Source organism: Pituophis catenifer, unplaced genomic scaffold (assembly GCF_029215685.1).
Source record: "Pituophis catenifer annectens isolate HBS135680 unplaced genomic scaffold, rPitCat1.0.hap2 SCAF_2, whole genome shotgun sequence".
Lineage (NCBI taxonomy): Eukaryota > Metazoa > Chordata > Lepidosauria > Squamata > Colubridae > Pituophis > Pituophis catenifer.
In genome coordinates, this window is record NW_027256882.1 from 184,760,703 (window position 1) to 184,787,884 (window position 27,182).

A 27,182-nucleotide genomic window follows, 5' to 3' on the forward strand; every position below is an offset into this window, starting at 1 on the left:
GTTTTTTTAATTCAGATTGAAAAAGATATCTATAAACCTTTCTGTATTTATTGCAACAATACAAGAACCCCAGACACTCCTGCTTAATAAAATATGTAAAAGTAATTGTGAAAACAAAAATGGGTTACAAAACAGATTTTTCTGTTTATTTTTTGTGATATAATTATATAACAATATTTTGTCTTACAGTTTTTGAATAATATTAATACTGTATACTCTAATACTGTATTTTGTAGCTAGGTTTAAGTATTTCTGCTTCAAATCATTTTACAATTTATACATAATTTTACAGATTCTGCCTGCTTTCATCACAACCTTGTTGTCATATAGCTACTCTGAATATTTGTTTCTTCCTTTAAGATGCTGATGTCCTGCTCATTGTTTAGCATTTCTCTGGGGAAATCTGAACCCTGCCCCTTGGTGATTTTCCAGCCAGAAGGAGCAGTTTTCTTATTCAGCATAGAGTTGAAAGTCTCCTTTCTACCTTGCTTATTACTGGGAACTGTGTACTTTGCACTGAGATCATGTTTATTTAGCTCACAGTTCACAGCCAATGATTTATCGCCCAGTTCAATTACTTTATGTTTTTCTGCTTGTTGATGGGAAATTTCTTCAGAAATTGAATAAATTTTATTTGTACTGTGCTCAGTAGAGCTATTATTTGAATGTCTATGAAACAACCTAAGTTTTTTTACATCAGCTACAAAGCTTACTTTCTTTTGTTTGTCCTTTGTGGACTCAGTTGGCATCATTGCTGACCCATTGCTTTGGTTGTGTGCTTTAGAGACTTTTGCTACTACTCTTGGGTGAATCATTGTAGTTATTTTGAAAAGACTGAGGTTTTTCTTCATGATTTTTTCATTTCCTCCACTTTCACTTCCTTCATTAGATTCTGTCAAGGAGGAGACTTCTGTACTTGTTTTAGAGTGTTGTAAATTAGCCAGTTTGTTTCCTTTTAAAAGACCCAATACTTCAAAGCGAAAACTGGAAATATCTTGCTTTAATTCCTGAAGAGGTAGAAGAAACATTATATATTAATAATTTTATTTCTGAACTATATATAATGTAAAGTCATACATTAAACAGATCTCAGTTGAAACTTTGTGATTCATTGTTATTAAATTGTTCATTATATGAACAGCTACCTTAAAATTCTCTTCTGTTAGTCCCTCTTCAGTTTTAGCATCTCTTATCATTGCTGCTATGTATCTCTTAACCAAATTCCTCATCACCTCCTGAAATATAAGTACAAGGTTGTTGATTAGTATTTAATTAACAAGATAGTTGTTCTGAAAAGTCTAAATGGTGAACCTCTGTGGCTAATGATATCATCTTCCTCACACTGGCAAGGGAATTTCTGTTGCCTCCTTGTTGTCTTCCATGTCCTAAAGATTGGGACATTGTAGAGATCCAAGGTCATGGTTGTCCCAAAGGTGTTTTTTTCAAGAGGCAACTGGATTTTTTTGTTTTTTTTTCTTTGAAGACGTTTTGCTTTACATCCAAGAAGCTTCTTCAGCTCTGACAGGATGGAAGGATTGCAGACATCTGTCTTTCCATTCCCCACTATCCTGTCAGAGTTGAAGAAGCTTCTTGGATGTGAAGTGAAACATCTTCAAAGAAAAAACAAGAAAGTTGCCTCCTGAAAAAAACACCTTTGGGATAAAGATTGGGACATTATTATAGGTAGAACAGAGTGCAATATTTATTATCATCTGCTGAAAATGCTCTTGTAGAAATTGAATGACAAAGTGTTCCCCAATCTGCCTTATCATAGTGAATAATAGATAAACAGCTCTGTCTCTTCTTATGAACTTCCGCTTTAATTATACTAGGTTGTGCACAAAGCAGTGACAAAATGCACTTGAGTATTACATGTGTAGGAAGGATTTTTCAAGTCCTTTGTTATAATTTACATAATAGGAGGTGTATTTTGGTATATTTACTGCCTTGAGTTACTTATAAAAATAATAAAAGTGAGATATAAATACATAAAAAATAAAATGAAGTTAAAATAAAGATCACATCTTCTTGACTCTACTTGATTGCTGCACACTCAAATACAGAGATGTTAAATTAGGACTGCATTCATAGTAAACTCTGTTAGTTTAATTTTAAAATATTAATACATAATCCATTCTGTGATATTTTGCCATTACTATTTAAACATATAGTAATGCATTTAGTGACTATATTGTAATTAACTTCATGCTGATAGGCTTGTGGAAAAGGCCAAATTGCATGCTATCATTTACTAAAGAATAAGTTTCAAGTTTATTAGAGTCCCGAAGAACTCAGGGCGGTGTACAGCCATATTAAAACACATAGATTTATAAAATTTAAAACCAAATTAAAATCAATATATAAAATTGGCCTGCAAATTTAAAACCCACATACACCCATAATAAAATTCTTAAGAGCGCTCCGAAAAGTACGCAGGTCGGGGCTAAGACGGAGCTCTAGGGGCAGCTCATTCCAGAGGGCTTGTGCCCTCACAGAGAAGGCTCTCCCCCTGGATGTCGCCAGTCGGCATTGTTTGGCCAACGGCACCCTGAGGAGCCCTCTCTGTGGGAGCGTATTAGCTGGTGGGAGGTTGTTGATGGCAGAAGGTGGTCTCATATATACCCCGGTCCTAAGCCATGGAGCGCTTTAAAGGTGGTGACCAACACCTTGAATCGCACCTGGAAGACCACCGGGAGCCAGTGCAGCTCGCGCAGGAGGGGTATTATGTGGGCGCGCCGATTTGCACCCATAACCACCCGCGCGGCCGCATTCTGGACCAGTTGGAGCCTCCGAGTGCTCTTCAAGGGGAGCCCCATGTAGAGAGCGTTGCAGTAGTTCAGATGTGATGTGACGAGGGCATGAGTGACCGTGCCAGAAAGGGACGGATCCAGAAAGGGACACAACTGGTGCATCAGGCGAGCCTGATAGAAAGCTCCCCTGGCCACGGCCGTCATATGATTTTCCAAAGACAGCCATGCATCCAGGAGAACACCCAAGTTGAGAACCCTCTCTGTGGGGGCCAGGATCTCACCCCCAATAGTCAGTGATGGAGCCAGCTGACTATACTGGGACACCGGAAGCCACAGCCACTTGGTCTTGGAGGGGTTGAGCTTGAGCTTGTTTCTCCCCATCCAGATCCGCACAGCCTCCAGGCACTGGGACATCACGTCAAGGGCAACATTGGGGTGGTTCGGGGTGGAGATGTACAGCTGAGTATCATCAGTGTACTGATGGAACCTCACCCCGAAACCACGGATGATCTCGCCCAGTGGCTTCACATAAGTGTTGAACAAAAGGGGCAAGAGGACTGACCCTTGAGGCACCCCACATACAAGGCGCCTCAAGGTCGACCTCTGCCCCCCTGCCAACACAAACTGCATACGGTTGGAGAGGAAGGAGGAGAACCATCACAACACGGTGACCCCCACTCCCAACCCCTCCAATCGTCGCAGCATGATACCATGGTCAATGGTATTAAAAGCCGCTGAGAGATCTAATAGGAGCAACCGAGCCCTCCAGAGATCATCAACCAATGCGACCAATGCCGTTTCCGTGCTGTACCCTGGCCTGAAGCCTGACTAGAATGGATCTAGATAATTGGCTTCATCCAGGTACTGGGGAAGTTGTTGTGCCACCACACTCTCAACTACCTTCGCCACGGGGACTTCCGGGTTGGCTCCGCAGTGCCATTGACGGTCTTTTTAGACCGCCGCCCCCGCGATCTCGTTGAGCCGTTCTGACAGCGTTAATCAGCTGTCAAACGGCTTGAAAATCTCCCCTTTGGGAAAAGAAGGGGAGGAGAGCAGGTGGGTGAGGGTAGAGCTCCCCGAAAACCCCTGGATTAATTCCAGGGGTTAGGAGGGCGAGAGCTCCCCGTTCAGCCCACTGAAGCTCCGGATCCAGGGGGACTCTGTTTTTTTTACAGAGCTAGGCGTTGCGTCCAATTTCTGCTGTCAAACAGAAGATTAAATGATTTCAAAAAAGCAGGCGGAACAGAAGCAGGAGGACAAGCTTTTTGCAAGTATAATACTTAACTCCGGGGATACAATGTTTCTAATTGGATTTTCTGAGCTGCAAGTAAAGATGGCGTTTCTTTGTTGTGATTTTAAAAGTGAAAGTTAGAAAGGAAAGTCTTCGCTAATAGACTCGTGCTCAGAGACTGGCTGGAATAGTTGCTGGAATAGATTTTGAAGAGCTGTCTGGGAAAAGATTATTTCGTTTGGTGACTTATAAAGAAATTGCTGAAAGCTGCTCAAGAGGATGGCTTTGACTTTATGATTTTATGGTTGTGGGAAGAAAGAAAATCTTTTTAAAATAAAATGGCTTCTAAGAAAGAAGATCCTGAAAGTGCTGGAAGCTATTTGGAGGTGTCAGAAATGAAACAGTTGTCTGATTTACAGAGCTATAAGGATTTTGATGCAGAATTTACAGAATTTATAAAAGAAGCCATGAATAATCATACTGCAGCTATAAGTAATCAAATAGCAATTCTTAAAGGGATAACAACAGAAATGACTGAGGAGACAAAAACAAGTATGGAGCATGATGACAATTCAGGAGATATTCCGATTGCAGCAGAGAAGGTGGAAGAATCTTCTCAAGAATTTTCGAGCTTATTCTCTGCTCTTTTTGAAAAAATTGATAGAATCTTTCAAAATTACGACTTGGTTTGGAAAAAAGCAGTAAATGAACAGACTTTCGAAGTTTCAGAAGATGAAGGAGATTTGCCAGTGGCATTTATACATTTAATAGAAAAGAAACAACTGAACTTTTTTTCACAAACTCTTGACAAACTTTGGTCTTACAGACGAAGGAATGAACTGATTTATATAAGCAAGAAGAGGCGATTTGGGGGGCTCTAAATCAGAGGAAATTTTCTTAAAAAGGGGACAATCTTTGCAGTTACATCAACCTCAAATTAAAATGAAAAACCTCCTCAAAATAGAAGTAGGAGGGATGCAGAAAGACTGGAAAAAATATAAAAAGAAAGCAAGAAAGGAAGATTAACCTTTTCTTTTGGCTTTGCAGTTGTTCTACTCGTGGTTAAAATGATTATGTTTTAGGTGTTATAACTACTGAGGGGGAAAAAGCATAAAGTTAAATATTGATTTTTAAATATGATGCATTAATGGTTGAATGTAAGATTAATCCTTTTTGGTTTTTTAGTTTATGTATTAATGGTTAATTATGTTGATGATTATCTTTTAAAATTCTAAAAGTTGGAGGGAGGAATAATGAAGGGGGAAAATTTAGGAACTTAAAAAATGTAGAAATTTAATTACTGAATATCTAAGGTTTATTTTTTGTTATGAGATTTTAAAATATCTGAACTTTGAGAAAAGTAGGAGGGGGAAAAATGTTTTTGCAAATGAATTGAATACTTTACTGATATATTAAGAGAATTTTTAAGGTTTGAATGTTTAATATTTGTTAATGGTTTTAAAACTCTTAGAGTTATTGGATTATACGCTACTTTGAGTCTATAAAAAGGGAGGTTGATGAAATTGTAAAAGGGGTCTTGGGAGTTATTAAATCTTGCAGTTAGCTAGTTTATTTTAGCGAATGTTTGGTGAAACCTATGCCCTGTTTTCTGTTCTGGGAAGTCGGGGGTGGGGGGTGGTGAGGAGGGGTTGAAGATTGAGTTTACCAAGGATTGATTTTTTTTTCTTTTTCTTGATGATAGTTTGAATGATTGTTTATATTGTATATTTGTTTGATCAGAAAATAAAAACTTTTTTATTAAAAAAAAAAAACAATAATTGGCTAATACAGCCGGGTCCAGGGAAGGCTTCTTGAGGAGAGGCCTCACCTTTCAAAGAGGGGGGGAAGTAGCCCTCACTCAAAGAAGCATTAATAATCCCCTGGAGCCAGCCTCATGTCATGCCGGGAGGCCAGCACCAACCAGGAGGGACATGGATCCAATAAACATGTGGCAGTGGTAAGCCTCCCCAGAATCCTGTCCACATCCTCAGAAGTCACAAGGTCAAACCACTCCCAGATAACATTCTCAAGACCCCCCTCCGTCACCCCATCTGGATCTACCCAATTAGAGTGGATAGACCTTCCCGAATCTGACTTTGTCATGCAGGAACTGCACAAAATCCTCAGCCCTGCCCTGCAAGGGGTCTTCCCTCGCTCCAAGATGAAGGAGGGAGCAGGTCATCCTAAACAGGGCAGCTGGGCAGTTCTCTGCAGACCGATAAGAGCAGAAAAATAAATAAATTTTGCCGCTTTTATCGCCACTAGGTAGATCTTAATATGAGACCTCACCAGTGTTCGGTCAGATTCGGAGAGACTGGCCCTCCAATCACTCTCCAGGCATCTTTTCTGGCGCTTCATCTCTCTCAGCTCCTCAGAGAACCAGGGAGCCAGTTGAGATTGGCACTGGGTCAGAGGCTGCAAAGGCACGACACGATCCAGAGCTCCGGTGGCCACCCTATCCCAGGCGGCCACCAGTTCTTCAGTCATGCCGTGAGCCAGAGCCTCAGGGAATGGCCCAAGCTCCATCAGGAATCTATCCGGGTCCATCAGGCGCCTGGGACGGAACCACCTGGTCGGTTCCATCTCCCTGCGGCGAGGTGTAGCAGTTCGAAAGTCCATGCGAAGGAGAGAGTGATCAGACCATGACAAGGGCTCGATGACTAAATCCCCTATTTCCGGATCACTCTGCCACTGACCAGAGACAAAAATCAGATCCAGTGTGTGTCCCCCCCCATGTGAGTAGGGCCTTGAACTTATTGGGTCAGGTCCAAGGCCGTCATGGAAGCCAAGAACTCCCGAGCCGCCATAGACATTTCGCCAACAGATGGCAAGTTGAAATCCCCCATAACCATAAGCCTGGGGGTATCAACTGCCACCCCAGCTACCATGTCAGGCAGCTCAGGCAGGGCCGCTGCCACACAGCAGGGAGCCAAGTACGTAATCAGCAGGCCCATCTGCACCCCACGACCCCACTTCACAAGGAGGGACTCACATCCAGCTATCGGAGGTACAGTGGCCTCCCTCGGACATAGACTTTCTTTAACAATAACCGCCACCCCCCCCGCCCCCACCCTGGGCCCTCGGCTGATGAAATGCCTGGAAACCTGGTGGGCACATTTCAACCAGGGGCAACCCCCTTCTGTGCCCAACCAGGTCTCCGTAATACCCGCCACATCCGCTCCCCCCTCCTGAATAAGGTCGTAAATGAGGGGGGCCTTATTTACCATGGACCTGGCATTGCACAACATCAGCCGATAACCCTGGGGAATCTGGAAAAACCCCGCTGGTTGATTGGCATTGGGAAGAAAGATGGCTGGGATGAGAGAACCAGAGGAGTCACCCTCAACCATGGCAACTGAAAACCGGGGTGGAAACTGGAACTAGGGGGGACTGACCGAAGCACCCCTGAGGGAGGACTATCTGAAGATGCATATAACCCAATTAGTGATGGAGACTTTGGAAAATCTTAACATCCAAAGGGAGCCAGGACAACAACCAAAGAGCACTGAAAGGGCAGCAGTCGTGGATGATGCCAGGGGAGGCACCCCCCTCCTGGAGCCCGCCTATCGAGCAGATGGTGCAGCAGCAGCAGGACTTCTTCACCCAGCAAACCCTCTCCCCCAGGCAGCACGCACACCGGCGCCCATTCCCAACCAACCCCGGGCTCCTCAACTGGAAAGAGAAACTCCCCCCCTTGGGATGAAGTTTGATGGGAATCCGCAACAATTAGGATTCTTTGTGGCACATGTGCTCACCTACATGCAAGAGTATGGGCATGATTTCCAAACCCAAGGCTCCCAAGTGCGAGTTGTGACCCTAGACCTCGAGGGTGCCACAGCCAGATGGATGGTGACCCTAGATAACGCCAATGCACCAGAACTGCGGAATTTCGACCATTTCATGATGGCCCTGCGATGTCGGTTCGAGGACCCACTGGCAGATCGCAAAGCACGCAACCGCATTATGAAAGATATGTTAGCACACCTCGCTAAAGGGAAAAAATTTTCAAAGCTGGACTTAAGGGAGGCTTACTACCGTGTCAGAATTAAGGAAGGGATGAGTGGAAAACGGCATTTAACACCCCCCTCGGCTGCTACCAATTCAAGGTGCTCCCCTTTGGGTTGCAAGGAGCTCCTGCAGTGTTTATGCAGTTAATAAATGAAGTGCTGCATCAGCATTTATATAAGGGGGTTCTGGTCTACTTGGATGACATTTTAATCTATACCGAGACCAAAGCAGAATGTGTAAAACTAGTTAGGGCAGTTTTAAACAAACTCTGCGCTGCCAAACTTTATGCCAAACTTTCCAAATGTGAATTCCATCAAGAGAAGATTGACTATTTGGGATACCGCATTTCACACCAGGGGGTTGAGATGGATCCTCTAAAAGTGCAGGCTGTACTTGATTGGGACCCTCCACGCACACGTAAACAGTTACAGAGCTTCCTGGGGTTTGCCAACTTTTACCGCCAGTTTATCCCTGCATTCGCTCAGATTGCCCTCCCCATCACCAAGCTCTTAAAAACAAAGGGGGAGGACAACCCTAAACCAAAGCAACCATTGAACTGGACTATGGAATGCCAGGCAGCATTTGAAAAACTTAAAAGGCTGTTCTCAGCAGAACCAATTCTACAACACCCGGACATGGAGAAACCATTTGTGATACAAGCAGATGCCAGCTATGTGGCAATAGGAGCGGTTCAGAAGAATGAGCAAGATCAACTACAACCCTGCGCTTACACATCTAAAAAGTTGAATGAGACTGAGCAAAGGTGGGCTATTTGGGAGAAAGAGGTTTATGCAGTTCGTTGGGCATTGTTAACCTGGTGGCACTTCCTAGAAGGCAGTAAGACCCCTTTTGAAGTCTGGACTGATCATAAAAATCTAGAAGCCCTAAAGACCCCAAGGAAACTCTCCCCAAAACAAGTACGATGGGCTCAGTACTTTAAAGAGTTTGATTTTACTTTAAAATACCTCCCGGGGGGGGGGGAAACTTTCTGGCAGATGCGCTATCCAGAAAACCGCAATACATTAGTGCAAAGTCAGACGTAATCAAACCTATAGTACAAAACAATCAACTAGCCGCTAAAGTAGTCACCAGATCCCAGGAAAAACAAGAAACAGTGACGGACAATGACATCACCCAAAATTTTAAACAAGCATTGGCCACTTGATGAATGGTTTTTGAACAACAAATCCAGCTGTCTGATGAAAGAAGACTTGGCTTGGGTGGGGGGGAAGTTGTATGTCCCTGCAAGCCAAAGACTATGCTTAATGGTACGGTGCCATGACTCCAAATTAGCTGGACATTTTGGGTTTGTGAAAACTTTACACCTGATTAAAAGACAGGTGGCCATCACTAAAAAAGGACATAGAAAGCTATGTAGCTAGCTGCCCCATTTGTGCACCACCAAAAAGACGCCAGGGGAAATCCCCAGGTCTATTGCAGAAAGTAGCTGAACCTTCAGCGCCTTGGAGAGTGATCGCTATGGATTTCATCGTGGAATTGCCAAACAGTGAGGGAAATACTGTTATTTGGGTTGTGACAGACCTATTTTCAAAACAGGCACATTTTATACCCTGCCAAAAGATCCCAACTGCTAAAAGTTTAGCCAAATTATTCCTAATACACATTTATCGACTTCATGGTGCTCCACAAAGGATCATCTCCAACAGAGGGGCTCAATTCACCTCCAACTTTTGGAGGGCGTTTTTGGGCTTACTTGGTACTGGCCAGGGGTTGAGCACATCTTTTCATCCTTGTACTAATGGTAATTCTGAAATTTTGAACTCGGTACTAGAACAATATTTAAGATGTTTCATTAATTTTCAACAGGATAACTGAACCGAACTTTTGCCTTTTGCTGAAGTTGCGTTTAATAATGCTGTACATTCAAGCACTGGTTTTACCCCTTTTAGAGTAGCAACAGGCCAGGATTTCAGCCCTATGCCTGAACTACCAACAGAAGAACCCACCATCCCCTCACTTAAGGAGTGGATGGATAATTTGCAAAACACGTGGCCAGTAGTTAGATTAGCCTTACAGGAAGCTAGAGAAGCTAGAGAACCCAAACCTTTTCCTATTGGAGACAGAGTATACTTATCTACAAAATTCTTGAAATCATTACAACCATCAAAGAAACTAGGGCCAAAGTTCATTGGACCTTTCCCCATCACTAGAATCATCAATCCAGTAGCAGTTGAACTACTTCTTCCAAAGACACTCAGGCAGATCCACCCAGTATTCCATATCAGTTTACTCAAATGAGAAGTAATCTCATCCCTCAGACCACCTGCATCTACACCACCCGTTTCCATCATGATTGAAGGTAAACAACACTTTGAAATTAAGGAAATCCTTGATTCTAGGATCCACAGAGGGAAAGTCCAATACTTAGTTGCTTGGAAACATTTACCATCAGCACACAATGAATGGGTCGCTAAACACCACGTCAGGGCTCCAATCTTACTGAGAAAATTTCACTCCCAATACCCTAACAAACCTTGTTGATCTACTATCATGAAATCTTGAAATCTTGTGTATATTTGTTTTTGGTTTTTTTTTTACAGGTGGACCCTTTTGTTTTCTAAGGAGGGTAGCATGTCAGATCCCTAAAAGTGATACTGCCATTCAAGTGGAGGAAGGGGGGACTTGGATTCGATTTACTAGCATGGCCTGTGTTATCAGATATTTTACAACCTATATCCTGGCGCCAAGGAAGCCTGAGATTCCCTTTACCTGCAGGAATTTTTATGATAGCCATGTGGGTTGTCTCACTTTAAAGGGTAGTGATGGGAATGCATGTTTGTTCAGGTTCTCAAAGGAAATAGTAAAGAAAACATTTTCACACTTGTGTATTGGCTGAAATCTGCATTCTGACTTAAAGGGAGGGGTCTCTACCACTTTAATCCTACTGCTTTGCCTAAGGGCATTCAGATTGTACTTTAGCTGGATGGTTTTCACTTCTGCTTAATATAAGAATCCTTTTGAACAACTACATTTCAAGAGTTCGTACTTTCTTAAGTTGGAAGGAGAGGCAATCCTTACAGGATATATGCAAAAGGATACCTCAAGTACAAAGAAGTTATTTTCCAACTTATTTTCCAAAGCACCAGAAGGCAGGATGAGAAACAATGGATGGAAACTAGGAAAGAAGCAACCTAGAGTTGCTTTCTCTAGAAATTCTCTCAGGAGAAATTTCCTGAGAGTGAGAACAATTAACCAGTGGAACAGATTGCCTTCAGAAGTTGTAGGTGCTCCATCACTGGAGGTTTTCAAGAAGAGAATTGTCAGCCATTTGTCCAGAATAGTATAAGATCTCCTGCTTGTGCAGGAGGTTGGTCTAGAAGATCTTTAAGGTTCCTTCCAACTCTGTTATTCCATTATTCTGTTAAGATCCTTATAAGGTCCCCTACCCAATATTCTTCAATATCTTCAAAAATTATTTGGATGGGGGGATAGAAAGGGAACTCATAAAATTTGCAGATGACACCAAGACGCCCCCCAGGGAGGGGGAATAGATAACATTTTAGAAGATAGGCTCACAATCAAAAGGATCTTGACAGACTTGAACACTGGCCTCTATCCAACAAAACACAATTCAATGGTGAGAAAAGGTAGTGGCTCAATAGCAGTAACTATAAAAGAGATAAGAATCCTACAGAATAACTACTTAAATATGAGCCAGTAGTGTGCTGCAGCTGTGACAAAAGCCAATGCAGTCCTAGGCTGTATCAACAAAGGGGTCCTATCAAGATCTCATGAAGAACTAGTATCACTTTATACTGCACTGGTAAGATCAACATTTGGAATACCGCATCCAATTTTGATCACAACAATACAAAAAGATATTGAGAAGCTAGAAAGAGTGTAGAGAAGAGTGACAAAAATGATTAGGGGATAGGATTAGTCATGTCACCCTAGTCTTCATTAGACTAACTAATGAAAACTAGGGTGACATGACAGCAGTCTTCCAATATTTGAAGGACTGTCACATAGAAGAGGAATCAATTTATTCTCCAAAGTATTGGAGGATAGTAAAGAGATAATGGATGGAAGCTTATCAAAGAGTCTGGAATTAAGGAGAAATTTCCTGTTGTATAGGGTCTCCTGCCTCAACAGGGTGTTGGAACCTTGACATTAACCCGAATCTGTTTTAAAACCTCAACCCAGTGGGGACACTTAGCGAGGTGCTGTCCAGGGTCCTGAGCCCCGAGCGCCAACTCAATAGCTGGGCAGCGTAAAGATTCAGTGAAGATGGAGGAAAAGATGGCAACTACGGAGGGAGTCACTGGAAATGGTTCAGAGATCTTCCTTGAGATCATCTAACTCCCCTTCTGAGGCTGTGGTGAAGGCAGCAGAGGCTTCCAAGGCCAAACACCAACGGGGTGCCCAGCCCAAAGAGCTGGCACCTCAGCAGGCTGCCCAACCAGATCCTTCATCATGAGGTAAAGCTGTGGGAACCATGCCTCCCCATGAATTGGTAATTGGGGTGACACTGCAGGAACCTCAGATGGGAACGAGTGGAGTGGAGCATGCCCAGGCCTTCGAATGGAGAACGACAAAACCTCCTGAGCCCAATGATTCCCAGGAGTGAGGCCTCCCACCGCCATCATGAAGCCAGTCACTAGAGGGTCTTCTAGAGCAGTTTGATGCAGCATGGGCAGCATTGCACCACTCCCCACTGGCCAACCTGGCTGGGTTCTGGCTCAACCCAACTTTACCTTCCCAGGCCTGGGAGCCGCAACCGCCCAGAGTGGAGCATCAGCTTTGTTTCACTCAAAGCAGATTGCACCTCAGTCTACCCCGTTGGGCCTGGTGTACCGGGATGACAGCTCAGGCAGGAGTCAGCATGGCGTAGCAGCAAAGCCCACTAGGGCAGTCCAGTCTGGGACTATGCAGAGAAGTGTTGGGACTGTTGAGACCCAACACCCCTCCTTGCCAACCGGTCCTCAGATTGCTTCCTGCCAACCAATTCCCCCCTGGCTGGGCCTTTTACCCCAGCCAGAGGTGGGTGCAGCACCAGTGGATGTCAGCCTTGGCCTCACCACTGGCGCTGGCCCCACAACCGGCCCAGTCAGCTGCTCCTCCCCCATGGTTCAGTGACATTCGACAGGGCCCCAGGGAAGCTGGCCTATTTCCTCAATCGGATTTGGTCCTACATTGACCGTTATATGGCGACCAATATCAGACTAATTGAGACATTGTATTGGTAATTGCTGATGGCATGAATGAGGGGGACGTGGTGGATTGGATAGCTCAGCTGCACGATGAAGGAGCCCCAGAACTAGAGGATGCTGATGAATTTTTACAGCTGCTCTGGGCTCAATTTGAAGACACAGCCCATAGGTAGGAGGCGGAAGTCCAAATCAAAGCCATAAAGCAAGCAGGCCAACCCCCCAAAGGATTTTGCTTAGGACAAAAAGAGGTTGGATGGAAAACTGAGAGGTTGGCTGGAATGCCTTTTCATCCACTACTTCAAAGAGGCCCTAAACCAGTACCTCTGGCAAGCTTGCAGTATCAGAGGAGTTCCATACAGAACTGGTACAATATAGTGGTAATGGACCTAGAGATCCACCCACATCAGAAGCCTACCCTGGAAAAGCCAACCAATAGGACCCTGGGTTGCTGAGCCCCTGCGAAGCCAGCTGAAGTGCCACAACCGGCACCATCAGGGACAATCACGTGATTCCAATGCAGCCAACAAGGTCACTGAGCACCCAAGTGCCTGGTCCCCTCCCCAGTCCCTCAACTCTGAACCCCACCAGCATTTTTGGGAAAGAGAACCCCAAGAAAGCTGCTAGACAAGGGGAGAATTGCCCAATAAGCCATTGAGGTTCCTCTCCTCCCAGCCGGGAGCGAGGAAACTCCAGCTTTGGAAAACCCTCCAGGCTCCGCCAGTGGGAGCATCAGCAAAGAGGACATGATGGTAAGTGAAGCCATCTGCTCCTTCACAGTAAAAACCTGGATTGTAGTGCCAGAGACTGGGGTTCAGGGGGATGTAAAGGCTGTCATAGACACTGGCTGCACCAGATGCCTGATCAGCCTCCACAAAGTTCAGCAACTATGGACAGGCACAAGATCCTAATGCACCCCATCCACTTTGAGCAAGTTGATGGGATGCTAATAGGAGGAGCCACCACCACTTTAGTCACGGAACTCATCAGACTGGAGATGTGGCACCACCAAGAGCTCATTCAATTTGTGGTAGCCCCAAAATGACTGAATCAATCATACTGGATCTTGCCTGGCTTGACAAATGGGGCCCAACCATCACGTGGGAAGATGGGTACCGAAAGCTAAGAATAGGTATTGGCCCACTGCTGCCCATCCGGCCAGACAATTGCCAAAGGGCAGTGAACTCTTGACAGCCCCCGGCAGCCGCCACAAACGAGCTTCCTCAGCAGCCCACTGATGCCCAAGGAGTACCGAGATCTGGCAGATGTCTTTAGCGAGCAGGACTGTAACTTCCTCCTCCGTCACTGCCCCACAGACTGCACGATTGAGGTCATACTGGGAGCCAAGTTGCCAAAGCTGAAGATGTACTCCATGACCCCAAAAGAAATGGCTGAATTGAGAAAATACATCAACACCAATTTAGCTAGGGGTTTCATTCAGCCCACCAAATCCAGAGTGGCGGCCCCTGTACTATTCAAGGAGAAAAAAAGATGGGGGATGAGATGGGGGGGGGGATTGATTTTCATGGAATTAATGTCATGTGCATGGAGAACACCTATCCCCTCCCCCTAATGAAAGAAATGCTAAACCACCTAGCAAAGGGCAAGATGTTCACCAAACTAGACCTAAGAGAAGCCTATTATCAGGGACGAATTAGGGAGGGGGATGAATGGAAAACTGCATTCAACTGCCCACTGGGCAGCTTCCAATTTAAAGTCATGCCATTTGGCCTCTAGGGAGCCCCTGCAGTCTTCATGCAGCTAATTATGCATGAATCATGCACAAGCACCTGTATAAAGGGGTCCTAGTTTACCTGAATGACATCCTCAAATTCAGTGAAATGCTGGAAGAGCACATTAAGTTTAGTGTGATAATACTGAAAAAACTTCTAGTTGTTAAGCTCTATGCATAACTCTCTGAGTGTGAGTTCTATAAGACCTCCCTAGACTACTTGGGCTACTACTTGAGTATCAAGCGAAGGAGTTGAGATGGACCCAGGGAAAGTGAAAGCAGTGCTAGATGTGCAACCCCCATGCACCTGCAAACAACTCCAAAGCTTCCTGGGGTTTGCAAACTTCTATAGACAATTCATTCCAGCCTTTGCAGAAGTAGCCCTGCCCCTAATGGAACTATTAAATATGGGGGGCCCTCCTACAAAACCCCACCGAAGCAACCACTGGCCTGGTCCCTTGGTTGTCAAATGGCATTTGAAAAACTAAAGTATCTTTTTGCTGAGGAACCAATTCTCCAACATCCTGACCCTGAAAGACAATTCATCGTCCAAGCTGATGCCAGTGATGTGGTGGTGGCAGTGGTGTTCCTACAGAAGGACCTACAGTGTCAGTTCTTGCCTTGCACGTATGTGTCTAAGAAATTCACCAACACTGAGAGGAGGTGGGCAATTTGGGAGAAGGAAGCCTACATAGTCCGCTGGGCTCTCTTCTCCTGGGGACACTTCCTGGAAGGGAGTAAGGTGCCTTTTGAGGCCTGGACTGATCACAAAAACCTCGAAGCCATAAAGACTCCTCAAAAACTCTCCCCCAAGCAAGTCCACTGGGCACAGTATTTCTGGTGGTTTAACTTCAAATTAAAGTACATCAGGGGGGAAAAACCTGCTAGCTGACGCACTATCAAGAAAACTACAATTTGTTAGTCGTAGGGAAAATGTCGTCCATGCCATCATTCCCCCCTCACAACAAGTAGTGCAAGTCACCACCAGAGGACAAGCCAAACGCCAAACCGATTCCATGCGGGAAAAACTGACAGCGGCGCTAAAGGCTGCGTTCCCAACTGACCCATGGTTTAATGAAAACAAAGACATTTTAACCACGAGAGAAGAGCTAGCTTGGAAGGGGTCCAAACTGTATGTCCCCAACAGCTTGAGGCTGCAAGTCTTACAGCACAGCCATGATTCATGACTGCCCGGCCATTTCGGCTTCCTAAAAACCCTTCATCTGGTCCAAAGCCAGTTCTGGTGGCCGAAGATGAAAAATGTAAAGAGCTGTGCCTGCGCTGCCATGAAGATGAGGCCAGAGAAACCTCCTGGACCTCCTCCAACTAACCCCAGCCTACCTTGGGAGGAGATCACCATGGACTTTATAGTTGATCTCCCAGAGAGTAGGGGAAATACAGTCATTTGGACAGTGATGTACTTGTTTTCTAAACAAGCCCATTTCACTGCTTGCTCAGGGTTACCTTCAGCCAAAAAGCTGGCTAAAATGTTAATCAAGCAGATTTATTGGTTGCATGGAGTGCCCCACTGGGTGAATTCAGATAGAGGTGTCCAGTTCACCACCAGGTTCTGGAGGGAGTTCCTGAAATCAGTTGGATCGACTCAAGGACTTAGCTTGGCTTTTCATCCAAGCACAAACGGGGCCACGGAACTGACAAACACAATGGTGGAACAATACATAAGATCTTACATGGATTACCAACAAGAGGACTGGGTGGACCTGCTGCCTTTTTCAGAAGTGGCTTAGAACAATGCCCTGCATAGCAGCATTGGATTGACCCCCCTTTCAGGTCATCAGTGGCATGGACTTTGTTCCCATGTCCGAGCTGCCAAGAGAGCTGCCTTCCTCCATGACTCTAGCCAAATGTGAAAGTAATTGAGCCAGTGACAGTTCAGCTTAGCCTCCCACGCATACTAGTTTTTCACTGCATCCAGTTTTTCACTGCAGCTTGCTAAAGCCTATAGTCAGTTCAAGATTGAGGCCATAGAACCAACCGGCACCCAAGTCCATAGTGGTGCAAGGGGAGACCCATTATGAGGTTAAGAGAATTTTAGACTCTAGGTTACATAGGGGTCGATTGCAATATTTAGTTCATTGGAAAGGATACCCTTTGTCTGAAGCTACCTGGGTTAAGAGCTGGGATGGCAGATAGGTTAGTAAAGCAATTCCATGATAAATTCCCTGATAAGCCAAAGGGTCCTCCTGGGGGTGGGAGAGGAGGTTAGGATCTGATTGAATTAACCTCCTATGTTCCTTTCATTGCAGGACACAATAATTGGTTGGGGGGGGCAGTCTGTCAGCCCTGGAGGCCACCTTTTTCTTTGGATCTTTAGGGCTGCCACACTTAGTGCTGTGGGAAAGTGGGAGGGGGTTTGAATGAAGTGGCTATTAGCTATAACAAAATTCTTTCTCTGAGAGTTGAGGACGTTCAGCCTGCACCTGCAGAGGCGTGACTGGGAGGCAACTCTAGTTAGACCATGTGATGAACATGTGGGTACAGGGGAAGGGACTTTGACTTTTTTTGGGGTGGGGAAAATCTGGGAACTTTCAGATTTGGGTTTTCCCAGATGTGCCAATATGACATCTCTAATAAAATGGATCTTTGAGGAACTGCTTGCCTTGGAGTCTTACTTGGTTGGGGGTGTTACTTGGAACCCTGATACTGACTCTCTGAATGGTTCTGTTGACAGTGGATTGCGTACCAATGACATGCAGAAGATGGGGGGGGGCCCACAGCAGCACAGCTGAGATCAACCGTCCCACGAAGCCGGTTGAAATGCTATAGATGCAGATGGATAGGCCACATTGCATCAGCATGTGTGACCCCAGTGCCGAAACTCAAACGTCCCCCGCTGTGTGACCCCAGCGCCAAAATTCAAATGTCCCCCGACTGGAACATCCCCCAAAGCCCTCCAGGCTGTAGAGGTCCCTCCCCACCCAGCTGAAGGGGGGGGGAACTCTAGCCAATGACAACCAATCGCCGGATCCCTATGACAGTGAGGACGAAGGTGAAAATGATCCGATGGTGAGTGAACTGATCTACCTCTTCATCCTCCCAATAAGCCTCACAACCCCAAAAATAGGGACCCAAGGTACTTTTTAAGTCCTAATAGACTCAGGCTATTCTGCTTGATTAACCTAACCACGGTCCTGAAACTGGGGATTAGAGCAAAGAGAATGGCCCACCTGATCAGGTTCAAACAGGTTGATGGGTCCCTATTGGAGAAGCCTACGCCACCCACCTGACCAAACCAGTAGGGCTAGAGCTAGTGGACCACTGGGAAGCAATTTGATTCATAATAGCTCCCAAAATGACAGACGCGGTCATACTGGGGCTCTCTTGGCAAGACAAGTAGGGCCCAACTATCTGGTGGCAAGGGAGCACCTGGAGGCTGAGGATAGCAAGAGGACCCCAACCCCCTCCATGCCGGTAAATAGAAGCATCACCCATGCAGGAAACCCTCCTAAAGGCCCCACCACAAAAATTGGCAGCCACTTCTGACAAAACCCCAGAGGCTGAACAGATCCCCAGAGAATATCAGGACCTTGTGGAAGTGTTCAGCGAGGCCAAGTATGACGTCCTACCCCTACTCCTCTACCATGAGATGGACTGTGCAATCAAAATCATCCCCGGGGCAAAGCTACCCAAACCCAACTGTACACCATGACACCCTGGGAAATGCAAGAAATGCGCAGATACATAGACAAAAACCTAGCAAGGGGGTTCATCGAGCCAGGCAAGCCATGGGTCACAGCCCCAGTCCTATTTTAAAGAAAAAAAAAAGATGGAACTATGAGATTATGCGTGGATTTTAGGGGAATAATTGCATGTGTGTACACAACCTCTACCCCCTCCCTCTCATGAAGGACATGCTGTCTCACCTAGCCAAGGGAAAAGTCTTTACTAAATTAGATCTCAGAGAAGCATACTACTGAGTCCACATCAGGAAGGGAGATGAATGGAAAACAGCATTCAACTGCCCCCTAGGGAGCTTCAAATTCAAAGTAATGCCTTCTGGACTTCACCCCCCCCCCGTGGGGTTCAGGTAGTTAATAAACAAGGTGCTGCATGAGCACCTCTATAAGGGGGTCCTATCTACCTGAATGATATCCTCATCTACACTGAGACCAGATAACCCTAGTCCTTCAAGTACTGGAAAAACTTCTGGCGAGAAACCTGTACATCAAGCAGTCAAAATGCGAATTTCACTGTGCACGGCTAGACTACCTGGGCTACCGAGTCAAAGATATAGAGATGGACCCAGCCAAATGACAAGTCGTCCTAGGCAGGCAGCCCCCTTGCATCTGTAGACAGCTACAAAGCTTCCTAGGATTCACAAACTTTTACAGGCAATTCATCCCCTCCTTTGCAAAGATTTCCAAACCCATGACAGACCTCCTAAAGACAGGGGGCCCAGGGATGAAGCCCCGCCTGCAACAACCCCTACAGTGGGACGTAACCTGCCAAAAGTCATTCAAGACACTAAAAGAACTTTTTGCAAAGGAACTGGTGTTGAAACATCCTGACCCAAACAACCTTTTGTCATCCAAGCAGACGCCAGCAACATGGCAGTGGGAGCAGTGCTACTCCAAAGAAATAGCCAAGGAAAATTGCAGCCTTGTGCCTACACCTCCCGCAAACTCACAGACACAGAGGGGATATGGGCTGCATGAGAAAAAGTGGCTTTTGTGGTAAAATGGACACTGATAACCTGGTGCCACCTGCTGGAAGGGGGAAGAAACTCTTTGAAGTCTGGACTGACCATAAAAATCTGGAAGCCCTTAGGACCCCAGTGTTGTGGTCTGCCAGCAGCCTGTGGAGCTGGCAGCAGAGTTGGACAGTGAGGAGGCTGAGGAAGAACATGGGCCAGTCTTGGAGGCTGGGGAAGACCCAGATGTGGGCTCTGCGTCAGAGGCAGAGATGGAGCCAGGGCCATCTGGGAGTGATGTGCAGACTCCGGAGCCTCCAGAGGCTGACAGCAGAGAGGCAGAGGAACAGGAGGAGCCTGTTCCTAGTGCACGCATGAGAAGAGCTGCCAGAAGGCAAGAGCAGCTAAAGCAAAAAGGACGACTCGGGAGTAAGGCCAAGAGATAATTGGCTCCTCCCATAAGGCTTAAAAGACCAGCAACGGCTCTTGGGCTCTCTGTCAGAAAACAACGTTGATAGATTTGTTTCTTGTCTTGCTGCATTTATTTCTTGTCGGCGTCTTCTGCTCCTGAACTTTTGCCAAGAAAAGCCAAGGTTGACCAAGGTTGGTGATAAGGCTGAAGAATTGTGTTATGAAGAATTTGTTTTGAATTAGTTTGGACTACGCTGAGAATGAGTTAATTTTCAGCTGTTCTAATAAAGTCTGTTTGTTTCAAACTGATTGCATCTGATAATACCTACTTGGGCAGGTCACAACAGTTTGTTTTCTGACTGAATGAGGATACAAACCTCTATCACAATGGAGCAGCTCTGTGCCGAGAATGCACAGCTTCAGCAGCAAATAGCTTTGTTAGTTGCACAGATGGCTCAGCTCCAAGCTCCAGCTTCTCCCCCTCCCTGTAGAAAACATCCTGTTGCCATGCCAGACAAGTTTGATGGCAATCAGGCCATGTTTCCTGCTTTTATGGGACAATGCCAGCTTTTCATCAGCCTGAGAATGGAGGACTTCCCCACTGATCGGGATAAAGTGGGATTTGTACTCAGCTTGCTCTCTGGCTCTGCAGCTTGCTGGGCCACGCCCCTGCTGGTCCAGGCTAGTCCTCTGTTGGAGGATTTCAGAGGGTTTTGTGAGCATCTCAGACTTATGTACGAGGACCCCATCAAAATGCAGACTGCCACCAGATGACTGAAGACCCTGAAGCAGGGCCAGAACCCACTGCAGGAATATGTCAGTGAGTTTTGGCTGCTTAGCCAGGATTCGGCCTGGAATGAGACGGCCCTCATGGACGCGTTCCAGGATGGCTTATTGGAGGAGTTGCAGGACGAGCTGGTCCAGGTTGATATCCCACTGATCCTCAACGCGCTGGTACATCTGTGCCTTAGGATCGATGCCCGGTTGCAGATACAGACCAGTCGCTGTGCCTGCCAGGAGACCCGTGTGGTTCCAGTCATGCTTGAGACCCCAGCTCCATGGGAGGAGCCCAAGGAAATAGGTGCAGCCAGACCCCGTCTGTCAGTGGCTGAAAAAAATAGATGACGATCAGGCAGGTTATGCTGGTATTGCAGGGAACCAAGGCACATGGCTGCCTCTTGCCTAAAGAAGCGATGAGTGGAGTCGGCTCCTGGGCCTGCCCCAAAGCCACAGAAAACCCTGTCAGGAAACGCCCTGAGCCTGATCTAGGGGAGACCCTGGGTTGGGTGCGCACCAATACCAAGTCATGTCCAGTGGATGTGGAGCACAGACACCCCCCCCAGCACTTGATCCTGGCGGCAAGAGTATTCTTGTCCAATAATCTGCAGGGGATTCCGGTTCACACCTTGGGGGACTCCGGAGCTACAACTAACTTTATGGACGCAGCGTTTGCAGCCAAATATGCAGTCCCACAGTGTCCAGTGGATCCTCCCATGCTCATGGAGACCATTGATGGCCAGGTGCTTCTGTCTGGGCCTATTACAGCCACCATGCAACCCTTGCCCCTGACCATCGGGTCTCATGAGGAGGCCATTCAGTTTTATATTACCTCTGGCCTACATTTTCCCGTGGTTTTGGGCTTGGCTTGGCTCCAGACACACGACCTGCAGATCTATTGGTCCCAGAACTTCATCTCTTTTCTGAGCCTGCAATGTGTGGACCACACCTGCCAAGTTTGCGCAGGCCAGCTGCTGGGTCCAACTGGGGTGTCCTTGCCTTCCGACCTCAAGGACTTTGTGGATGTTTTCAGCAAGCAGGAGGTGGACCAATTGCCCCTGCACTGGCCATACGACTGCCCCATTGATTTGATTCCAGACACACCACTCCCAGTGGGATGTTTATATTTGATGTCGGACCCTGAGTTGGCTGCATGGACAAAAACGTGGCTCAGGGTTTTATCTGGCCCTCATCATCGCCATTGTCTGCCCCGGTCCTGTTCGTGAAAAAGAAGACCGGAGACTTGCGGCTTTGTTGCAACTACCACAAGTTAAATGCTATCAAGGTGCGCAACCGGTATCCTCTGTCCCTTATTCCCGAACTCTTGGAACGACTTCAGGAGGCTATCGTGTTCACTAAATTGGACTTATAATCTTGTTCAGATCCGTCCCGGGGATGAATGGAAGACGGCATTTGGCACCCGTTACGGACATTTTGAGTATATGGTCATGCTGTTTGGGCTGACCAATGCTCTTGCCATCTTCCAACATTTCATGAATGACATTTTCAGGGACCTCTTGGAGCAGTTTGTCGTAATTTATTTAGACGACATTCTGATATACTCTCCTTCCCGGGAGAGCTACCAACAGCACCTCCACCTGGTCCTGCAATGTTTTCGGGAGCAGCGTCTGTCAGCTAAACTAGAGAAATGCCAGTTTTTCCAGTCCACCATCTAGTTCCTGGGGCATCGCATCTCTCCTGAAGGCATTGGCATGGAGCCGAGCAAGGTGGAATCTTTACATAGTTGGCAACCTCCTTGGCGAGTGAAGGATGTCCAGTGCCTCCTCAGGTTCGTCAATTACTATCGGACATTTATCCCCAGCTTTGCTGTCCTGACCATGCCCCTCACTCGGCTTCTGCAGAAAAAGGTGGGGCATTCCAGGCCTTGAAACAAGCCTTCATGAAGGAGCCTATCTTGAAGCACCCTGACCCCCACTGTCTGTTTGTGGTGGAAGCAGATGCATCGGATGTTGCTGTTGGTGCAGTGTTGCTCCAGGCTTGCACGTCCGGCGGTACCCTCTTCCCTTGCGCATATTATTCATGGAAGCTCAACCCTTCTGAGCGCAATTACACCATCTCGGAGAAGGAGTTACTGGCCATTAAGATGGCATTTGAGGCCTGGAGATATCTTCTGGAGGGGGCCCGGCATCAAATTGAAGTCCGGACGGATCATAAAACCTTGGAGTTCCTATAGACCACCTGGAAACTGAACCAATGGCAGATTCAGTGGTCCCTCTTCTTTGTCAGGTTCAATTTCCATGTTACGTACATCCTCAGTGGTCGCTCTCACGGAAACCGGAGTATTCCCACATTGAAGACCCGCTTCCGCTCCAGACAGTGTTGCCGTAGAGTACTGCGGTTCAGGAACTAGTGGATTTATGGGCTCAGATATGGGAAGCGCAGCGGCATGATGCTTACGTGGCCCAACAGAAGGAAGAGGTAGGGCCCGCCTCTCCATGGACGTTTCACGAGGAACTCTTGCGGTACTGAGACAGGCTCTAAGTGCTGTTGGGGCCGCTCCGGGAACTTATCTTGTCCAGTGCCATGATAATCCTGCGGCGGGACACTTCGGCCTCTTTAAGATGCTGAATCTAGTTTCCTGCAGTTTTTGGTGGCCCTGATTGTGACACGAACTTTTGCCAAAAAAAACCTTTGGCAGGTTGCCTAATTAGACCAAAGTTGGTGATAAGGCTGAAGAATTGTGTTATGAAGAATTTGTTTTGAATTAGTTTGGACTACGCTGAGAATGGTTAATTCTAGCTGTTCTAATAAAATCTGTTTGTTTCGAACTGATTGCATCTGATAATACCTACTTGGGCCTGGGTCACAACACCCATGGAAACTATTGCTCAAACAAGTCTGCTGGGCTCAATACTTCAACCGATTCAACTTCGTGGTAAAACACATCCCAGGGGAGAGGAATTTCCTAGCTGATGCCCTCTCCTGCATGCCCCAGTACAAATGCAGACAGGAGGAGGTAGTAGACGCTACCCAAACAGCAGCCCAAGTGACCACCATACAACAATGCCGCAACCAGCAAGACTGACCTGCAAGCAATCTAACCATGAAATTCAAAACTGAACTGCAAACAGACTCCTGGTCTTGACAAAAAGGGAGGATTTAGTGTGGAAGGGGATTAAATTCTACATTCACACACCTGCATGTAGTGGAGTAATGCAGGTGCGTGGAGTGATGTTGGTGAATCTGTCAGCCCTGGGGAGTGTCAGGGTTCCAAGGAACACCCCCAATGAAATAAAGCTCTGAGGCCTGAGGTTCCTCAAAGTTCCAATTTATTAGAGATGTCATGTTGGCACATCTGGGAAAACCCAAATCTGAAAGCTTCCAGGTTTTCTTCACCCAGCTAACAGTTCACAGCCCTGCCCCACACCCACAAGTTCATCACATTGTCCAATCAACTCTTCACACTCAACTAGATACAATCTTCTGGCACTCCATCAGACGCAGGCAAAAGTCCTTGAATACGGAATGTTGTTATGACTAACTTTCTATCGCTCCAACAACAACCCCCTCCCAACTTCCCCAGTTAAAATATGTGGCAGTTAAGAAGCAAAAAAGAAAATTGTCTTCCAAAATTGACAGGGAGGGCAGTCCTGACATAGCAGCGAAACTGTACTTTATGGGGCTCTGTGCTAAGCTGCCAAATTCTGCCTGCCAGGAGGTCCAATTGGATTCAATTGGACCCAAGCCACCTTGAAGAGGTGGTGAAAACAGAGGGGAATTTCCGTTGATCACAAGGAGTCAGCAAACTCCTTGTTCAATCCAGAAAAAAACCCTCAAACCGGCAGGGGAAATGATGGCCATTAAACAATGCTGTTATAGCTCCAGTGAAATAGCAACAAAGGAGATAAGTGGATAACAGCATGGTTGATCTGGGTGAGATACTTCCAACTTTCCAACTGGGTGAGATACTTCCAACTTTCCAACTTCTGTTGAGGCATTTGCCCCAGAAATTAACTTTTTCTTCAAAATAAGACTCTAAAAGGGAGGAGGTGGTTTTTAATCACTCCTCAAGTATGGCGGTGACTAAGCTCATGAGCTGCTGACAGATCTGAAAGAATGGGAAGAGAGTGCTTTTAAGAAATAGACTTTTAAGTGGCTGAGACTCTGGGCTGGCTATTTGTGGACAGAAAATATTGGACTGTGCAGAGATGAATAGATTGACATTGAAAATAAAAGATGAATATAAATGGTTTAAACTCTCTGGCTAAAAAGAGACAAGTTCTATCCAAACTTCAAAAGCAAAATATGGACATTATGTGTGTGCAAGAAGTCCATATTAAAAGACAGCAAGGAAACATTTTAGGAGCCCCCAAACTAGGGTACCTTTATTCAGTTCTTGCATCAAAAAAAAAAAAAAGAAAGAAAAGAAAAGAAAAGAAAAAGAGAGGTAGATATATAAAAGATTGGCTACAACTGAGACAAATTTATACAGACGATGAAGGGAGAATTTTATTAATTGAAATAATAATCAGACAAAAACAAATTTTGTTGGCAGTTATCTACGCACCGAATACTAACCAGGGGAAATTTTATCATAATTTACATGGGAAAATAGTAGAATTAGAACTGGAAAATATTTGTTTATTAGGAGATTTTAATGCGGTTGTAGATTCAAAAAATCTACATGGGGGGGGGAATAATAATAAGAGGAAAATATTACTGACTACTTTTTTTGATATGATGCAAGAGCTGAATTTAAAGGATGTTTGGAGATAATTAAATCCACAAAAAAGACAGTTTACCTTTTTCTCTAACCCACATGATTCATGGTCCAGGATGGATCTGGAATTAAGTAAAAATGGTGAAGAAAGTATACTCCTCCCAAACAGTGAGAATTACAATTAATGGGGACATGACAGGAAAAATAAATATACAAAAAGGGGTAAGACAAGGATGCCCACTATCGCCCCTAATAATATCATTGGAAGTACTATTAAATGAAGTAAGAAAGGAAGAAGAAATAAAGGGACTAAAGATACGGAAAGAGGAATATAAATTACAGGCCTTTGCCGATGATGTGGTGTTCATAGTGGAGCACCCAGAAGTCGCAGGAATCAAATTACTAGAGAAGATAGAAGAGTATGGCAAAGTGGCAGGACTCAAAATCAATAAGCAAAAAACCAAAGTCCTAACCAAAAATATGACAAAGGCACAAGAGACAAAATTGGAGGAAGAATTAGGAATACAAATTGTTAAGAAAATAAAATATCTGGGAGTTTGGCTCACCACAAAAGTAACAACGATTAGAGAGGACAATTACATTAAATTGATGAAACAAATTAAAAAAGATCTGGAAACTTGGAACAAGGTACAACTGTCATTCCTAGGTAGAATAGCCTCAGTAAAAATGGACATCCTACCAAGACTCCTCTATCTCTTTCAAGTGATACCAATTGGCCCAGGAAAATATTTTTTCAAGGATCTCAATAAGATAATAATGAAATATATCTGGGACTTCCGGTGGTGACATCATCGCAAACAGGCGAGGAAACGGAGGCGTCGTTTCTGAAGCCCAAAAATTCTCCATTAGTTGCTCTTTAAGGGCATTCCCGAACTTGGAGGGATTGGGAAAAGAAAGAGGAATTCGCGAAGACCCCTGGCGATGCGCTAGCATCAGTTAACCTCTTAAATTGGTGGAGAAGAAGTCGGCCTTTCCGGCAGACAGGAGGGATGGCGCCTGCCTAAATTGAAGCAAAGAGTGGAAAGCAATTTAAAGTGACAGTCAAAAGATCCCCTACAACAAAGGCAGTAAGCAGGAGACGCACGACTGAAGCGGGGGAGGAAAATTGAAAATACGACAGCGGCAGTACAAAGGAGAAAGGAAAGCAGATGAAATAAATACAGCGCGGAAGAGAGGGACCCATAGAATGACTAAGCAAATATAATGTGACGGAGAGGGAGCGCTCGAAGAAGGTGAAGGCAGACGAACTTGAGTGGAAGGAACAGAATACATGAGCATAGAAGCTCTGTTTGAACTTTGGATTTACAATGATTTAAATTTAAACTTAAAAGGACCTGAAAACTGAATGCAGAGACTGAAATACTGGAACTCGAGCGGAAGGAATAAGCTGTGGAATTTGTGAACATAGAAGATTTGCTTAGACTTTGGATTTATAAACCTTAAAAAAAAAAATCTTGAAAATTGAATGCAGTGATTGAAAGACCGGGACTACAAAAACTGATACAGACAGACATAGATCACGACCTGACTTAAGAGGAAAGTGAATACTATTCTTGGGGGAAAAAAAGTTAATATTTAAAAGCTAATACGTTTAATATCTATAGAATTAGAATCATATATAAGCAATAATTTATATATAAATGTAAATTATATTGTGAAATTATAAAAGGTGATAAAAGAAAGATAAGGAATTGCTGTTAGAGAGATTGATTGGAATTTTGATATGAAATAGTGAATGAGCTGATTATACTC

The 27,182-nt window shown here is 45.4% G+C and overlaps 1 protein-coding gene across 2 annotated transcripts in view; it reads right to left on the minus strand.

Annotated features, from left to right (window-relative positions):
• Positions 1 to 308: 308 nt before the first annotated feature.
• TRPC4 (transient receptor potential cation channel subfamily C member 4) overlaps positions 309 to 27,182 on the minus strand; it is a 333,671-nt gene continuing 306,797 nt past the window's right edge. For both annotated transcript variants that reach the window (XM_070935288.1, XM_070935287.1), the window contains 2 exons: positions 1,146 to 1,235; positions 309 to 1,007 (listed from right to left, as the gene is read on the minus strand). In XM_070935288.1, coding sequence (XP_070791389.1) covers positions 309 to 1,007; positions 1,146 to 1,235 — 789 coding nt within the window. The remainder of the gene's footprint in view (positions 1,008 to 1,145; positions 1,236 to 27,182) is intronic.